General features: G+C 42.0%; 1 protein-coding gene across 8 annotated transcripts in view; it reads right to left on the bottom strand.

The window, feature by feature from the left end:
* Nucleotides 1–15,687, bottom strand: part of EVL (Enah/Vasp-like) — a 184,355-nt gene that overhangs the window by 24,809 nt on the left and 143,859 nt on the right. For 7 of the 8 annotated variants that reach the window (XM_044436452.1, XM_044436449.1, XM_044436450.1 and 4 more), the window contains 2 exons: nucleotides 4,869–4,932; nucleotides 489–565 (listed from right to left, as the gene is read on the bottom strand). In XM_044436452.1, the coding sequence (XP_044292387.1) occupies nucleotides 489–565; nucleotides 4,869–4,932 (141 nt within the window). Of the gene's footprint in view, nucleotides 1–488; nucleotides 566–4,415; nucleotides 4,825–4,868; nucleotides 4,933–15,687 lie in introns of those variants that run through there. The other variant, XM_044436457.1, reaches the window with a different exon arrangement.

Here is a 15,687-nt window from a genome sequence, read left to right as displayed (position 1 = left end):
TTGGCAAAGACACAATACCAGTTTAAGATGGTCTTCAGAATGTGAATAAAAATGAGTGCTGTTGTAATATTTGTGCCATGCCTGTGTGCTAAGGCAAGGCAGACTGTGGAAGACAAACCGAAGGCAAGTTAACCAATGTGAGGTTGCAGTGTGCATCACAAGCCATTTAGGCCAAAGTCAAATGCAATCCTTGGGTGCACGAGCAACGTACAGAAATTAAAAAGCAAAGCAAAACTGAAATTATTTCTACGCTACAAACGGAGCTGAACTGCACCTCAAATGCCCATCATACCTCTGCAGCAGTATCCTTCTCTTATGTAAAGTTGTGCATTACCTTTACTGCAAATATGTTCAAACCACAGAATTATAGCAGTACACAACAGCCCAAGTAGTTTCCGTAAAAACACCAGGAACAGCCAGGGGTTAAAGGAGAAAAGCAGGGAAACAGCTGTCTTGCTTTGCCTTGCCTGAAAAAGCACGATACATGCCTGTGGTAGAGGTTCTTCTTTCCAGAGATTCCTGACGCTGCTGCTGCTGCTGCTGCTGCTGCTGCTCCATCGCTTGCCTAAAACAGGGGTTGAAAAGAATCCAGCTTAAGTTCCTAAAATACATTCATGCAAATGCTCCTTAGATTGAGGTAGGCCTCATCTGGGGCTGACTGCTGGAGAATCCCTTACTATCTAACAAGGATATAACAAGTTCACTGACCTTGGTTTGCATGACTTGACAGTCCATTGTGGGTTAATTTGCCTTTGGGGAGCTGTGGGGTGTGCCAGCCACCATGTGGATTATACATCCCTTGTTGTTGTGCCAACCTGACTGACCAGGGCTCTCTGACATTTAAACAGCACTTGCAAAACCCAACAAGAGATCATGGATTATGCAGAGGTTGTTTAGCTCTCAGATAAACCCTGGTGGTCAGGTCTGCATCAACAGAACAATCCCCAGCAGCCTCCAGTGGAGGGCTGCATATTCAATATGGGGGCTAATATGTACTGCAGAATCTCAACAAGGTGTCATGTCCTGTGGAACGCTCTCAATCTGGTTTTGGCGATAGAAGCAGCCTTCATCCAGCAAAAAGGATCATACAAATGCCCCAGTACTGCCAGATGCAGAGGGAAGGAACCTGCTTTACTGAACATAGGAAAGAAGAGCCTAAGAAGAGCCAGGCTGGGTCAGATGAAAGGTCCATCTAGTCCAGCATTCTGTGTACACAGTGGTCAGCCAGCCAGTGGCCTGTGGGAAAGTGAATGATGCCCTTGGCCAATGCAACTTGGAGGCTTGGTTTTCATGCTGTTTCAACCATGCTAGTGTATTCGTGCGCACTGTTCAATCACGCCTGCTTGGTTCCTCCTGCCAACAAGAGAGACTGAACAAGCCAGGGAAGCCCCTAATTTGGTTAACATCACATCTGAACTAGAAACTCTGGCTTTTCTCTCCTTGAAAAGCCAGAGTCATGTGCCAGTATTTGTTCTTGGATTACAACTCTGGTTTATCAGGAGTTTTGTTCATGCTAATCCAGAGTTTTAAATGCTTCTGGGACATCATGATGTCCCAGCCAGGTCAAAGCAACTCCAGAACATGTTCTTTTAAATTTTATTTTCAAGAAGCAACTGTTCTCAGTTCAGAAACTATTACAGATACTTCCAAAAAGGGATTAGATTCTAGTTCCAGACACACTCAAGTGAAAAAGAAGGCAGAAAACCAGAAGTGTTCAATTTTCTAATGCTGAGTACCTGTATTTTGGGGCAGAAGCAAGGAAGGGAAGGGAGGCATCAGGCTCAGACTCATGTGATTCGCATTGTGTGAATGCTGCATGATCACTGCAAGCTTTTCCCAATATCATAGATGTAGTTATTTCTCCTAAAGTAACTTTTTGTTGCTGATGGTAAGATACACAAGTAGAAAATTATTGTTCTCACTCCACATCCCTTGTGGAAACATGGAATTCAAGCATTCAGTTAAGCAAGCTTATTCAGCTGATTTCAATAAAAGAAATACCATGGATTTCAGTGTTCACTGGATTTTCCCTACTGGCTAATTTAGAGACAGATTCCTAGAGAAGGCTGAGTTTATAAACTGCCATATGTTTGGCTCTCACACCCAGAGTCCTTTAAAAAACAAAAACTCTAGAGCAACAATATATGTCAGTTGGTTAAAACCAATGGAAGGCTCTATTTTTTCAGGATAAGTAGCCAGAAAATGCTGTGCACGGAAGTATTTCACAGACAGAACTGCATCAGCCTTCCTGCTTTAGGTGTATGAACCCTAAAAAGTCATCATCAGAAATTATGGCTAAATCTATCAGTGTAGAATTATTTTCAGCGAAATAATAATATCCTCTTTAACAGCAATGACAGGGCCTTGTGGCATCTTAAAAGGCTAATGTATTCATTCTGGCATAAGGCATTTGGTGAAATGGGCAATGTTCATGAACACTCATGCCAGAAAAAATGTGATTTCTTCATTTTATTTTAGAATATTGAAAAAACTGTTTCCTATTTTAAAAATCCCAAATAACTAATTACCAAACAACCTGCCATTACAATTAGAGCACCATTTTGATAAGCTAATGGCTGGAAAAAGCCAGCGTAAACAAATACATTTCTAATCAACTTCCCAAGCAAATGATCTCCCGAGCCTGATGGAGCAGAAGTCTTCCAAATGGGACTCTACCACAGAGAAGGCCTTTGCCATGTTTCTGCCAGATGTGACACAGAGGCCCAGTGCTCCCTCAATGTCATCGTGGTCTACTGGGTCTATGTAAGGAGAGATGATCTTGCACTGGGAGCTGGTGCTAAGTGTTTGTCTCTGTGATGCCAGCAGATTCTGTACAGCTTTTGCTGCAGCTACAACCTCACCTTTTCATCAGGAAGTTGCAAGTGTATCCTAACTCCAAGTATTATCCTTCCCTAATGCTATGTGGCTAAATATTTTCCCCAGTCCCACACCTAGCAGGTCAGGACCTTCTATAGGGAATTCTATCTGCCTCCGCAGAACAGCTGTGGCAAGATACAACAGATGGCTTCCGTGACAAAGCTCCACTTCACGGACCCTATTGCCTGCACCCAATCTTATTCTTCACTAGAGAGATGGTATCGATTGTATGGCTAAAGTTTCATGTGTCATGACTATACCACTTAAAGAAGCCTGCAGTTTTAAGGATATACCACCAGAGGGCCTTTTACATCTTAACTATCTTGAAAGTTTGCTCTGACCACTGCTTGGTGAGTAATAATGCAGCAGTTTCATGTGAATATGAAGGCAAGATGTTTACCTTATTACTCAAAGTGTTAAAAAAAGAAATTTTCCCTACATATTACAGAAGGTAGAGTCCAATATATGTAGTGAGATCTAGAAGTAGTAACCTTAAATGTTTTACAAATGCATGATTTTGCACAATGGAGCCTTCTTCTCTAAGTGGAAATAGCTCAAAGAGATCTAAAGTTTAGGAGTGGCTAAGTTATGCATGCAATTTTCCCATTTAAAATGTAAAGCACCTTTCTCAAAATCACAGGCATGTGCCTCTTCTTCACATTGCAGGAAGCAGTGCAAAAATCCTGCTCTTTTTGGCTTTTTGTGTGCCTGCTTTCTGTGTGTATTGCCATGGTGCTGTGGACCTATGGAAAAATGTGGCATAAACCCTGAGAACTTGCTACTTGAAGAATATGTGAAACTCTTAATTAATGATAATATTACAGATTAAACACAATGCCTTAGCTCCAGGCTTGGGCTAACTTGCTTTTGTTAGCTTTGTAATTTTAGGGTTCAGTCCTATGTGTACTTAGACCAAAAGAAAGAAAAGAAAACACCCAGCATTCTGGAGTCACCCATGCTGGCTGGAGAATGCTGGGTGTTGCAGGACTCTTTTCTGTCTGAACATGCAAAGGGCACATAAAGCTCACAGCAGTTTGTTTCTCGACGAGGTGTGCTGTGCCATGCCCAGAAATTATCTTGTCAAGCACAAATGAGGAGGTTTGATCTGAGTCTGCATACAGATGACTGGAGGAAGGAAAAGGGGAACCAGCCATTCATGTATGTCTAAATATTATGATCCTCTATAGCTCTGTTAGAGAACCGAGACATTACGCTTTCTGAAAACGTTTAAGAAAATAACCTTCTAGAAAAAGCAAAAGCAAAATTTTTATGTTGATATCTTATGAACTGGTACTTACTGCTGCCTCCCATTATGCTTTTCAATAGCCAAAACAGTCTTGATTTATTCTGATTTTTTCTACCCATACCGCTTATCACACCCTAAGCCAAAGTTAACAGTACTGGTATTGCTAGACCAGTCAAAGATGTCCTCTGCCCTCTTAAAGAAGCATTTCTGTGTACCAGTAACGGGGGAGGACAGCTTAAAAACAAACCAAAAAGACCTCCCAGACTGCTGCAAAGGCAGGTCTGCCTCTTACCTATCTTGGTCCAAGGCACCACAACATGAAAATATGCCACGCTGCTGTGACATGATCTTCACAGGGAGGAATCTTTCCTATCATGTCTTATACTACGGAATGGAACTCATAAAATGCTCCAATCGACAAAGGGGGTGGAGGCCATGGGGTGCCAAGCTTCTGATTAATGGATCAGGAATACAAACTTGAAAGTAACTAAAATTATCACTGATGTTGGCGAGTCACATGGACACTTCACCCCCTTGCAAAACATTACAAGCCATGTCTTACAAGACTGAAACTTTCAGGTGGTTAATCTGAAATGGACCTATGCAATCATGTATCTCCTGAATGGATTCACATATATTTTGATGGTACATTACCTTAATTAATTACCAGCAGCCTTTACTTTTTAATTTCACACATCCCCCCCCCCTTGAATTTGAAATGCCCCTGGAAATTTTTGCTCTTTACCTTCTCTGAATTTCCATTTCATCTGGAGAAGGTCCATTTTGAACCTGGCGTTGAGTAGTTGGACCTATAAGGCAGTACAGCAACAATGTTATCAACACAAAGGTGGCAAGAACATTCCAAATTGAAGAGCAAGGACTAATGAAACTGGGGGAGTGCCCAGTGGCGCCCCATAACACAAAGAACCTTGTGTGCCAATGGACCTTGGATGTGAAGCTGTTATCCCTCTGCTGATGACTAAAACCCCCGATATATGTAGGAGCTGCCACAACTATTCACCAGTCCATCAAAGACAAGCACTGTGGGGCAAGATGCTTGTGGGAAGGGGGGAGTAGCACAGGATACAACTATGAATTAGAAGAATTCCCCATCTAATGCTTGCTTTGTCTCTTATGTGAAGGGAGTGGAAAATGCTGGGGAAAGTGGGTGGGCAGACGGAGCAGTCGTCCCCTCTGATTTTTCCTTTCCTCTTCCTTGCCGTTCTTTGGATATTGCAATATATGCCTCTTAGTTAACAGGTCAAAAAACATTCTGAATTGTGAATAAATGCGTATTTTAGGACAAAACACATTAGGAATGCATACACAAAGAGAAAATACATTTAGCTATTTTGTGAAGAAATATTTACATATAAATTCTCATTCATTTTTTAAAATCACAAATTAACATGAAAATAGGATGGAAAGCACTTACATATGAACACACGGAAAGCTGGCACAGACCAGAAGCAGACTGGTCCTATAAGGCCAAGATGGGTCAGGTCCCCAGACATCAGGACACGATGCAAGTCCTGTACTGTTGGAGTGTGATTTGCTACGTACCACTGTTAATGCTGACAAATGCAGAACCTCGGGGCCAGACTAAACATGACGTAAAATGTGCCTTCACATTTAAGACACGGGTTTTAAAAGCTTAAACAACTTCAGCTGGGTCAGCTAACAATTAGCAAGAGACAGAAAGTGGAGAGCAGGGTCCTGGGGAAGGAATATGGTTGCTGAGGGTGCTTCCAGGGCACATGCTAAGGGGTCCCCCATGTGGTGTCTGCAGTCACCTGAAACATGCTTAAAAGAAATGTTTATTTGTCTATTTGCAATATGCATATACAGATTTGTATGAAATCCGTAATTTTTCTAACCATTTTACATACACTTCAACCAAATATCCAAATAAGCATCCATTTCTATGTTGCCTGTTCAAATATTGAAAGCACTACACTTAATCCATTGCATTATGAGTGTATGTTCTTCCAATTGTGTAAGATCATTCTTTTAGCTGTCAAAAGGGCTCAGAGAATCCACTCCCTCTTCCATTTAATTTCTGCAAAGCAAGTAAATAATGTGACAGAGAATGTGTGTCAGTGGATATTAAAGATTGCCCCAGTTTAAAATTTATGTATTATTTATTTATTACATTTATATTTCACCTTTTTCTTACAAAGATCTCAAACTTGATTTCATCTTTTTCATGCTGCTACTCTCAATCTTCTCTCTACAACAACATCCCTGTGAGGTAGGCCAAGTTGAGAGTATGTGATAGGGCCAAAGTCTCTCAGTTTGCTCCCAGACCTGCACTCTTAATCACCACACCGGCTCTCGTGTGTCATAACCACTTCCTCAAAAGACGAAACTCCTGGACATTGTGAAGATGTATGCTTCGCTGTATCGTGCCCACAGCAATTAGCTGAATTAGGCATTCTCTGATTAAAGAGGCATTACAGTGCCCAAAAGGCACAAAGCAAAGGTTTTGCTGATTAGGGAGCAGTTTAAAAGCCACAGACAGGACATGTGGATGTCAAAGTGTAGATCCACTGAGTAGGCCTTTTTGTGGTGATCCCCACACTGGATTTTCAGATTCTCAAATATTTCCATGAGTCCAAAAAGGTGATCTCTGGTGTAGATAGTGAATTTAATCTATTTGTCCCCTGTTAGGCTGGAAAAAAACGAAATGCCAAGGCACATTTAATGTCACATTTAGTCTGGTCCTAACTGAACACCTAGGACCAGCTAGTCCTAAGGAGCTGACATCCTCCATCAAGTAATATGGTGCCCTTGTTTGGACATAACACATCTTGTCATTTTAAGCTGAAACATGCATGTGTGTTGTGCCAATGTGCTCTGTTTCCACACCACCCTTTGTGTGCTACGACCAAAGAGCTGCAGTATTAATTAAACGTAATTAAGCATTACAACTGAACTGGGAAACTCTTTGGAACAAACCAGGATCTTAAACCATGGTCTCAAGTTGGTTTCAGATCCTTGCTTGTTCTGAACCTGGTAACCAGAACTTCTCAGTTTGGATATATTGTGAAGTTATGGCCAATTGACCAAGGACATCTTCTATCACAGCACATGGAACAGGGAAGAAGGAATAAACAGTAGGAGACACAAGTGTAAGGCATGTATCAAGATATGATATAACCAACCAGGCTTTCAAGTCTTCCTATGTGGCCCCGTTCAATTAGACAGAGAGGTTGAAGTTCTCAATTTATATCTCAGCTCCAGTGAGACTGGAGAAACATGCTTTGCAACGAACAGAGTTAGAATTGCACTGTGAAATAAAGGTGACGCCTTTTTATTTTGCATAAGAAATGTTTCAGACACAGGCAACTGCTTCAGAAGAAATGAAGTGATTGTGCTACAGAGAAAGGGCAAAGCTGTGACTCCTGCCAAAATTTTATTAAACACTAACAGCTGATGCAGATATAATACAACTCTTATGAAAATAAGAGGGATTGTGCAAATATGTACGTATATGTATGCATTTTTATTAATTCACAATGTTTATATACTATTTTCCTATTAAAAAACTCCTTACACTTCAAAAATGTGTTCAAAGATAATTTTTAAAATAATAAAATAATGTAAACCACAGCACCAAGGGGAAACGATCTACAGTCAGGAACAGCCTGTAAAAGCAGAACCTAGACTGCGGATACACAGAAAAAGAGAATGGTGCTACACAGAGGCAGGGATGGTCACTGAATTCCAGGAACTAAAAAAATCCAGGCTATGACATGGGGCAAAACAGAAAGGGAACAAAACCTTGCCCATATTCCACATACAAAGTTCCTCAGGGGTCAGGTTAGCCTTGCTTTAGTCCCAATGTCCCAGATTGCAAACATCCTCAGAATCATCCTCTGAGTTTGGCAAAAGTTAGGTTTTCCTGCCCAAGCATTCTGCATGTCATAGGGACAGGCATTTTGCTGGGTCTAAGAATAATCAAGAAGGTTGGGAAAATCCTTACAACGATTGGGGGGCGGGGCGGGGGGGGAGAAACCCTCCTGTTTCCAAAGGCCCTAGAAACATGCAGAAAAAAGCCAGTGACTCCGAAGCAGATGACTGTTATATCATTCAGGACCCTGAATCGCTTGAAGGCTCCGGTGAACCGCTGCCCGATTTAAAGTTCCCAGGCCAAAATAGCCAGTGGCTAAAGGACGCTACTCCGCGTGAAGTCCAGTTTTGTACTTCTACTCTGCCAAACCTCATGCACACATCCAGCACACAGGATTATTTTTAGCAACAGTCAGTCTCCACATGCACATGACCTTTCTGAGACAGATCAGTCACAGAGGGGTACTTCAGGGGCTGATTGCACGGGACACACAAAACGTGTGTAACTGAGCCAGCTACCTTTTCCCCCTTTAATTACACAGAGCTTTGGGGAGGCATCATTCAGGGCAAGGAGTGGTGAAGGGAGCACTCTTCGCTCTGCCAAACTGCCTCCCACAAGTCATTTTTCCAAAGGACAATCATGCTTTTTGAAGCTGAAGGGAAGCAAATTGAATGGCCGGGCGGGGGGGGGGGGGGACTTTCCTTTCCTCTGACATTTCCCTCCCTTCCCCCATATCTTTTATTTTTAAAAAGGTCATCTGAACCCCCTTCTATGTATGTGCATTCAACATGGTTTGCAATTTTTATTGTACAGAGCTATTTTACACATAGAATTGTAAAGTAAAGAAGGACTGACCGGACACAGAAAGAAGGTTTGTACACAGAGGGCTCCGAGGGCTAACAATCAAACAACACTGAGCAGTGACTCTGTTTTTCCCACCTCAAAGCACAATCCTATGCATGTTTAGACAGAAACAAAAAGCTGCATTTCCCATCAGCCACTGTGCCTGAAATTGAATCCCAAGGTGCACCACCTCTGACTGTCATCTGGCCTTTCTTCGTATGTCCAAGCACAGATTCTAGACAGCTGGAGAGGCTCCTGAACCTGCCACTCTTTCAGAGGAGTCTGTAGTAGTGGTATACCAGGATTGTGGAAATAAGACAACATGACAAGCCATGGTGGCACAGAGAAACCACAGAACAAACCATGGTTTCTAAAGACCAAAATTGCCATGGCAAAATACCATGACTAGGTTCAGATAACATGATAGACCAACAATGGTAATAAAAGTCATGGCTTGTTGTCTGAACCCAGTCAGCGTCATCTGGACTCCCTGGGTAATGCTGCAAATACGCAGGGTGATAGCATGATAAAAAATTTAGCTGCAAAATTTCAGACTGGGAGGTGTTCTTAAGAAGAAAAATTAATACTAGAACTCCAAAGCCCTGGTGAAGATTTTCACCAATGTGTGTATACCTCTTTAAAATGACAAAAAAGTAGCAGGAAAAGCCTTTCACAGCAAGGTAATTACACTGCTGTTTCTTCTCTACACACATGCCCCCCCTCCCCAAAAGGTGGACTTTAGACACCCCAGAAAGAAGGCAAACAGAGTAGGGAAAACTCAGGATTAGGACTTCAGCCATTTTTTATGGCTTGTTCACTAATTCATTAATACGGGAGTATAAAAGCATGGTTATTCACTTTGCATGGAAGCAAACCAGATAAATGTATATATCATTTATCCTATGTATACCTCATATATCTCTATATCCCCTCCCCCAGATAAATGTATATATATCAGCTTAGCAGAAATTCAGGTGCTTTTAGAATACTACAAGCAAAACCAGCTCTCAGTCACCATACCCTCCCCTCCAAAGATTTCCCCTGAGCTGTGACATGACCTGTTTCACATGACAGTTTTGGGGAGCCGGTTCAGAGAAACAGCTCATAGCCCAGATTAGATGCACAGGCACCTCTGCTAGGATGCCCTTTCTGTAGTTGGTCTTTAGCAATCCATCCACGAATTACATTTGCTTCTTTCTCCCACTTTTAATTCATGGCCGAGATGTCAATTTGTTGTTTTGTTTGTGCGTAATGTTCATTTGAAAAAATCTATCACTTTTCTCCAGTTTCTAATCCGTGCCCTGCACTGGCGAGAGTGCTGGACTGAGACTTGGGAGATCCAGTTCTACACCCACTTGGGGATCTAGACTTCACTGGGCAACTCTGGGTCATTCACTGACTTGACAAAACCTACCCTGCAGGGTTGTTATAAGAAAATGAAAGGAGGAGGAAGAGGAGGTGGCGGCTGATGTAAGCCACTTTGAGTTCTTTGCAGAAAAGAGGTGGGATATAAATAGAATAAATAAAATGAACATTGTCCATGATTTATCCACAAATGCAAAAAGCAACTGCTTCCTGCACAAAATATTTTGTCTCTCTTCGAAACAGTGACTTCAACACTGATGGTGGAGTCAACAGCGTGGCAGGAGGAGGAGAGATTTGTGCCAAATAATCGGGGCATGCACACTGAATGAAGGTTTCCTGGCATGCCTACTCCGGACACATCCAATATAACCAGCACCAGCTATGAAGCACTTCTCTGCCACCACAGGGAAAGGGAAGTGACCAGGAAGAGCTTCAGTGTCAGGAAGGGTTAAATTCTGCCAACTCAAAGAAAGAAAAAGGCAAAAGCCAGACCTAGATGAAAACACACTGGACAAAAGGGAATCTTTAATCGTATGTCAATTTCCCACCATACATCAATTTCCCACCAAGGATCTATGTTTCTCAGTTTCTCATTTTTCCAATCTCCAGTTTGGTTCATCTAGAACTCTGAGAATTTCTCAAGTCTTAATCATAGTTTGCCTGAAATACTGAGTTTTTGAAAAAAAGTTTGCATGAAGTATCATAAGCAATTTTGTGACTATGTCTCCTTACATGTGCACTATCATATGCATTTCTGCCTATATAACCATTTCTGTAAAAACTATTCTAATACAGTGCATTTTTGAAAATCATTCCCGTAGTAAATGTGCAATTCTGTACACATTCTAAGCAGCAGAAAGCCATTCCAAATTTGAAAGATAACTGAGTTTCAGAATGGTTTGAAAGTGCAAAATTAGGTGAGTGCATATTACACTGGAAACTGGACTGATTTCTCCTTCCTCTCTAATTTTCACCATTACCATTAATTTCATTTCTATACTGCTCTGTGGCCAAAGTTCTCTGCACTTTCTATACAGCTGTTACAATGCTAGGGTTTTAGGGGAAAAGGGTGTGTAAAGGGAGATATGATAAATGGATATGAAATTATACATGATGTGGAGAAAGGGGCTCAGGAAACATTAATCTCCCTCTTTCATAGTACTAGATTTAGGACAGATAAAAGGAAGTACTTCACAGCTTATCAAATCCACTTCTGAAAGATGTTGTAGTGGCCACCAATTTGGATGGCTTTAAAAGGAAATTAACGAATTCACGGAGAAGCCAATCAACTGCTGATAGTCCTGATGGTGCTCTGCCACCTCTGGCGGAACAAGCAATGCATCTCTCAGTACTGGTTGCATGAGTGGGAAGGTGCCGACACATTCATGCCCCATTGTGAGCTTCCCAGAGGCACCTGGTTGGACATCAGGCATAAAGAATGCTGAACTAGACAGGCATTTCACAAGTCTGAACCAGGCCTTGAGTTTATACAGGCAGTGAAAGATCCACTCCACAAAGACTATGCTTTCCCAAGAAAAACACAGAAAGAGCTGGTGTAGAAATAGTACACTATTTCTGGTGCACACTAGAAAGAGCATAGTAGAAATCCACACTTAGCCATAGCTCTCACTGGAAGACCTTGGTCCATTAAGTTTCAGCCCAACCTACCTCCAGGGTTGTTGCAAGCATAAAAGACGACAAACTGACCATGCATGCCACCTTGAACTCCCATGAGGAACTGAACTCAAAGATGGCAATCTTCTTGATTTATGGAAGAGTCAGACTGATATAACCCACCATCGTTCATTTGCTTGCAGCAGACACAATGCCCCAAGGCAGACATAAGTAATTTAGCAGCTGATCAATTATGATCCAGCAAAATACAGGCTAATAAGCCTGCCACCTGTTGCTGGAACACCACCAAAGAACACTGAGATGCTCAGCATCCTCCTTCCCCACATTAAGGGCTGCTGAAACTTTATTACATCCATCAATATATTCTGGGGGTTTACAGGTCACTGACAGTACCATAAGGACCTCCCAGCGCTCATGCTGAAAGAGTGAAAGAAGAACAGCCAACATGTTTATACAGGAACCACATACAGCTTCCCACATAAATATCCTGTTCAACTTTGTGTCTGGGAACATCTCTGTGGCACTCTGATTTGAAAATATCCATAAAGGAAGGTGGATCCAATGGAATTAAAAACATTGCCAAGTTAAAAATGACAACAGCTGAGAAGGAGCAGGCCAACAACATGTTAAGTATCAACATGGAAATGTAAACTTGATGTAAACTTGCTGCCCTCTTGCACTCTCTCTCTCTCGATCTCACACACACACTGGGTGGAAATGGATTTTAAAATGTAATTTAAAACATTTGCTACAATAAAAACAAAAAGAAAAGAAAACAAATACTATGCTTTTCTAAAAGCAGAGACAAAAAAGTTCCCATAGCACTTGGTTTCAGGTACACGCCCTTGTGCAGAACATGAATTTGGCCCCTAAAACCTGGTACAAACTGAAAGGCCTTCCAGTGTTTCACAAAGAACATTTAGGTAATTTTAACCTGATCTCAATCAAGCTGATTCCCAAGGAAGGGTGCAAATAAATGAACATCAATATGCCAACAAAAACCAGGTAAATTAAACAGACTGGATAAATCAAGAGGAGGCATTAAAACATAGTGACTACCAGATCCCTTTGCCACTTTCTGTGCAGCCCAGGGAGCCCTGGGGTAACCTGCCCAGATCCATCCCTTAGCAGCAACCAAACAGCCATTTGCATCAGGGACGACTGGGGACCAGGGGCAGGGAGGGGACAAGACTTCCCATGTTCATGCGTATGACCCTGACCCTTCAGAAGGCACCACTACATGTGCCTTTGGGGTCAAAAAGGTTGCCTATGCCTGCACTGTAATTGAAAAAGTTAAAACAAATAGTACTAATAAAAGAAAGGTACTAGTTGCCCTCTTAAAATGCAATCTCTTAAAATACAATCTAAGATCCCGCCCCCTTCCCCGCATCTTACTAGATAGGAAATGGATTCTAAAATGTGGGGGCCACTACCACAAGAGCATGGGACTGGGATGTGGGAATTCATTGCTGGGTCATGCTGTACTCACGTACCACACGAAGACCAAGAGTATTGTAATTTACCTATGTAACCATATAAGGCTTGTAACCATATAAGGCTTGTAACCATATAAGGCTTGTAACCTTAAAGAAAAAAAGACTGCAGTCCAGAAATCAGTTACAAAGCATGCTCGGTTTAGTTGCAGGGGGAGAACAGCAAAAACTTCTTCCCCCAAGGTTTTTTCTTCTTCTCTCTTCTTGCTCTCCTCTCCCCCCTCACCACCGGCATCTGCTTTTATTACTTCACACTTTTTTACCTAGGCATTTGAATACAGCCAATTAGCCATCGTACACAAGCAGCCAACACCTTAATGCTTAGGTTACAAGCCTTATATGGTTACAAGCCTTATATGGTTACAAGCCTTATATGGTTACATAGGTAAATTACAATACTCTTGGTCTTCGTGTGGTACGTGAGTACAGCATGACCCAGCAATGAATTCCCACATCGGGACTCAGACGATCTGGGTTCACGTCCCTGCTCAGCCATGGAGCCAACTGGGTGACTTTGGGCCAGTCACAGACTCTCAGCCCAACCCACCTCACAGGGTTGTTGTTGTGGGGATAAGATGGAGGAGGAGATGTAAGCTGCCTTGAGCCCTTTGCAGGAAAAAGGCAGGATATAAATCAATCAATCAATCAATCAATCAATCAAAAGCATGTTCAGAAGCTTGGCAGAATGCAAGCTTTCTTTAATATCAGATAGTAAAGAATGAGAAGGAACATAATAGAAAAAGGCATCTTCGTTACATACCCAGGCTTTGAAGACTAGGTGGTACCACCACTTTGAAGTTATCCCAAAAATGACTTGCCAACTAGTCAAACTCACAGAAGACACTTATTATTAGCACCTGAAATCAATTTGACTGTTGCATTCTGAATTGGATATACTTTCTGAACAGCCTTCAAGGGAAGTTCAACATAAACGCTTTACAGTAATCTAGTCCACAGACTACCAGGAAATGCATTGCAGCATTTGGATCCCTTGTACTAGGAACATGCACTATTGCTGTTCATGCATGCTAAGCAATGCATGCTTCTAGTCACTAGTGAGAAGAATGCCAGAATCTCAAAGCAATCCCAGTCCATGAACCGGATCTTTTAGGACCCCCCATCCAAGGCAGACACTCTATTAGAATTATTCACTCCACCCATCCTCTATGGTCTGAACTTCAGTTTATACATCTTCATCTAGCCCATAACTATCTCCAGACAGAAAAACCTTGTGCCACTTTCTTCAGATCAATGGAGAAGCAGAGCCAGCTGAACATCTCTGAATGACCGCAGGCACAGGTGAAACAGAGATGTTAAAACAACATGGGAAGCAATCTTGTGGGGTCTCATCAGAGATATCCACAATGAAACAGTAACAATAATCCAGTACCTCTTTCTGCAATCTCCCAGTAAGAGGAGTGGAACCATAGGGCCACCAAACCTAGCCAACACTCCAGAATGAAACCACCACCACCATCAATGGTATTGAAAGTTGCTGGGAGACCCAAGAGAACCAACACATCACATTCCTCATCTGATTTTCATGGGGAAAGGCAACTAAGGCAGCCTCCAGGTTTCAGCCTGAAGTCAAACTGGACTGGTCCTAGAAAAGTCCTTTATCTATGAGAATACTGAAAATACTTGGCTATCACCTCCTTGCCTATAGTTCGCCAGATAATGGTGTCAATATTTTCCCCCAATCCCACTTCCAAATTGGATAAAACTATGTTATTCCCCATTGATTCACAATTGGGCAATTCCTTCATTAGGAAAATCAACATTTGACGAAAGGTGAACATTTTGGGGTTCTCCAGAACTCTTCATCTGGGTAGGTGGTACAAAAAACAGGGAATGGGGCAAGAAACACACAAGTCCAAAAATTGTCCAGATAGTCAGAAGCTGGTCCCAGTCAAGATATTGGCCAATTGCACATTTTGGATTTAATTACTGATCTCACAAGCAAGCATAATTATCTTTGTTTTGTGTCTCCCTCAATGAATTTTATGACTGTCTGAAGAAGCTAGGCCCTGTTTCTCCTGACTCACTAAAATCAGTCAGGAAGAGCATGGGTCAAGTGGACAAGCCATGGCATAAACAGATCCAAGTACTCAGTCCCTATCCTCAGGTGTCAGCAACTGAAACTCATCTAATAATATCTGACCAGCAGAAGACCCAGGCACATTTAATGAGAAAGGTCCACGGACGCACTTGAAACATAATGCTCCTCCCTAAAGAGGCAACTATCAAATGATTGTGAGGGCTGCTTCTGACGTCACTTACCTTAAAATAATAATGCATTTTGCTCTGGTAAAACTAGATGATTTGCCATTCATTTTCTTAATGCATGATCCTGATGGGGGTGAAAGTGCAAAAGC

Source organism: Varanus komodoensis, unplaced genomic scaffold (assembly GCF_004798865.1).
Source record: "Varanus komodoensis strain SLA01 unplaced genomic scaffold, ASM479886v1 scaffold3, whole genome shotgun sequence".
Classification (NCBI taxonomy): domain Eukaryota; kingdom Metazoa; phylum Chordata; class Lepidosauria; order Squamata; family Varanidae; genus Varanus; species Varanus komodoensis.
This window is presented reverse-complemented; position numbering and strand designations above follow the sequence as displayed.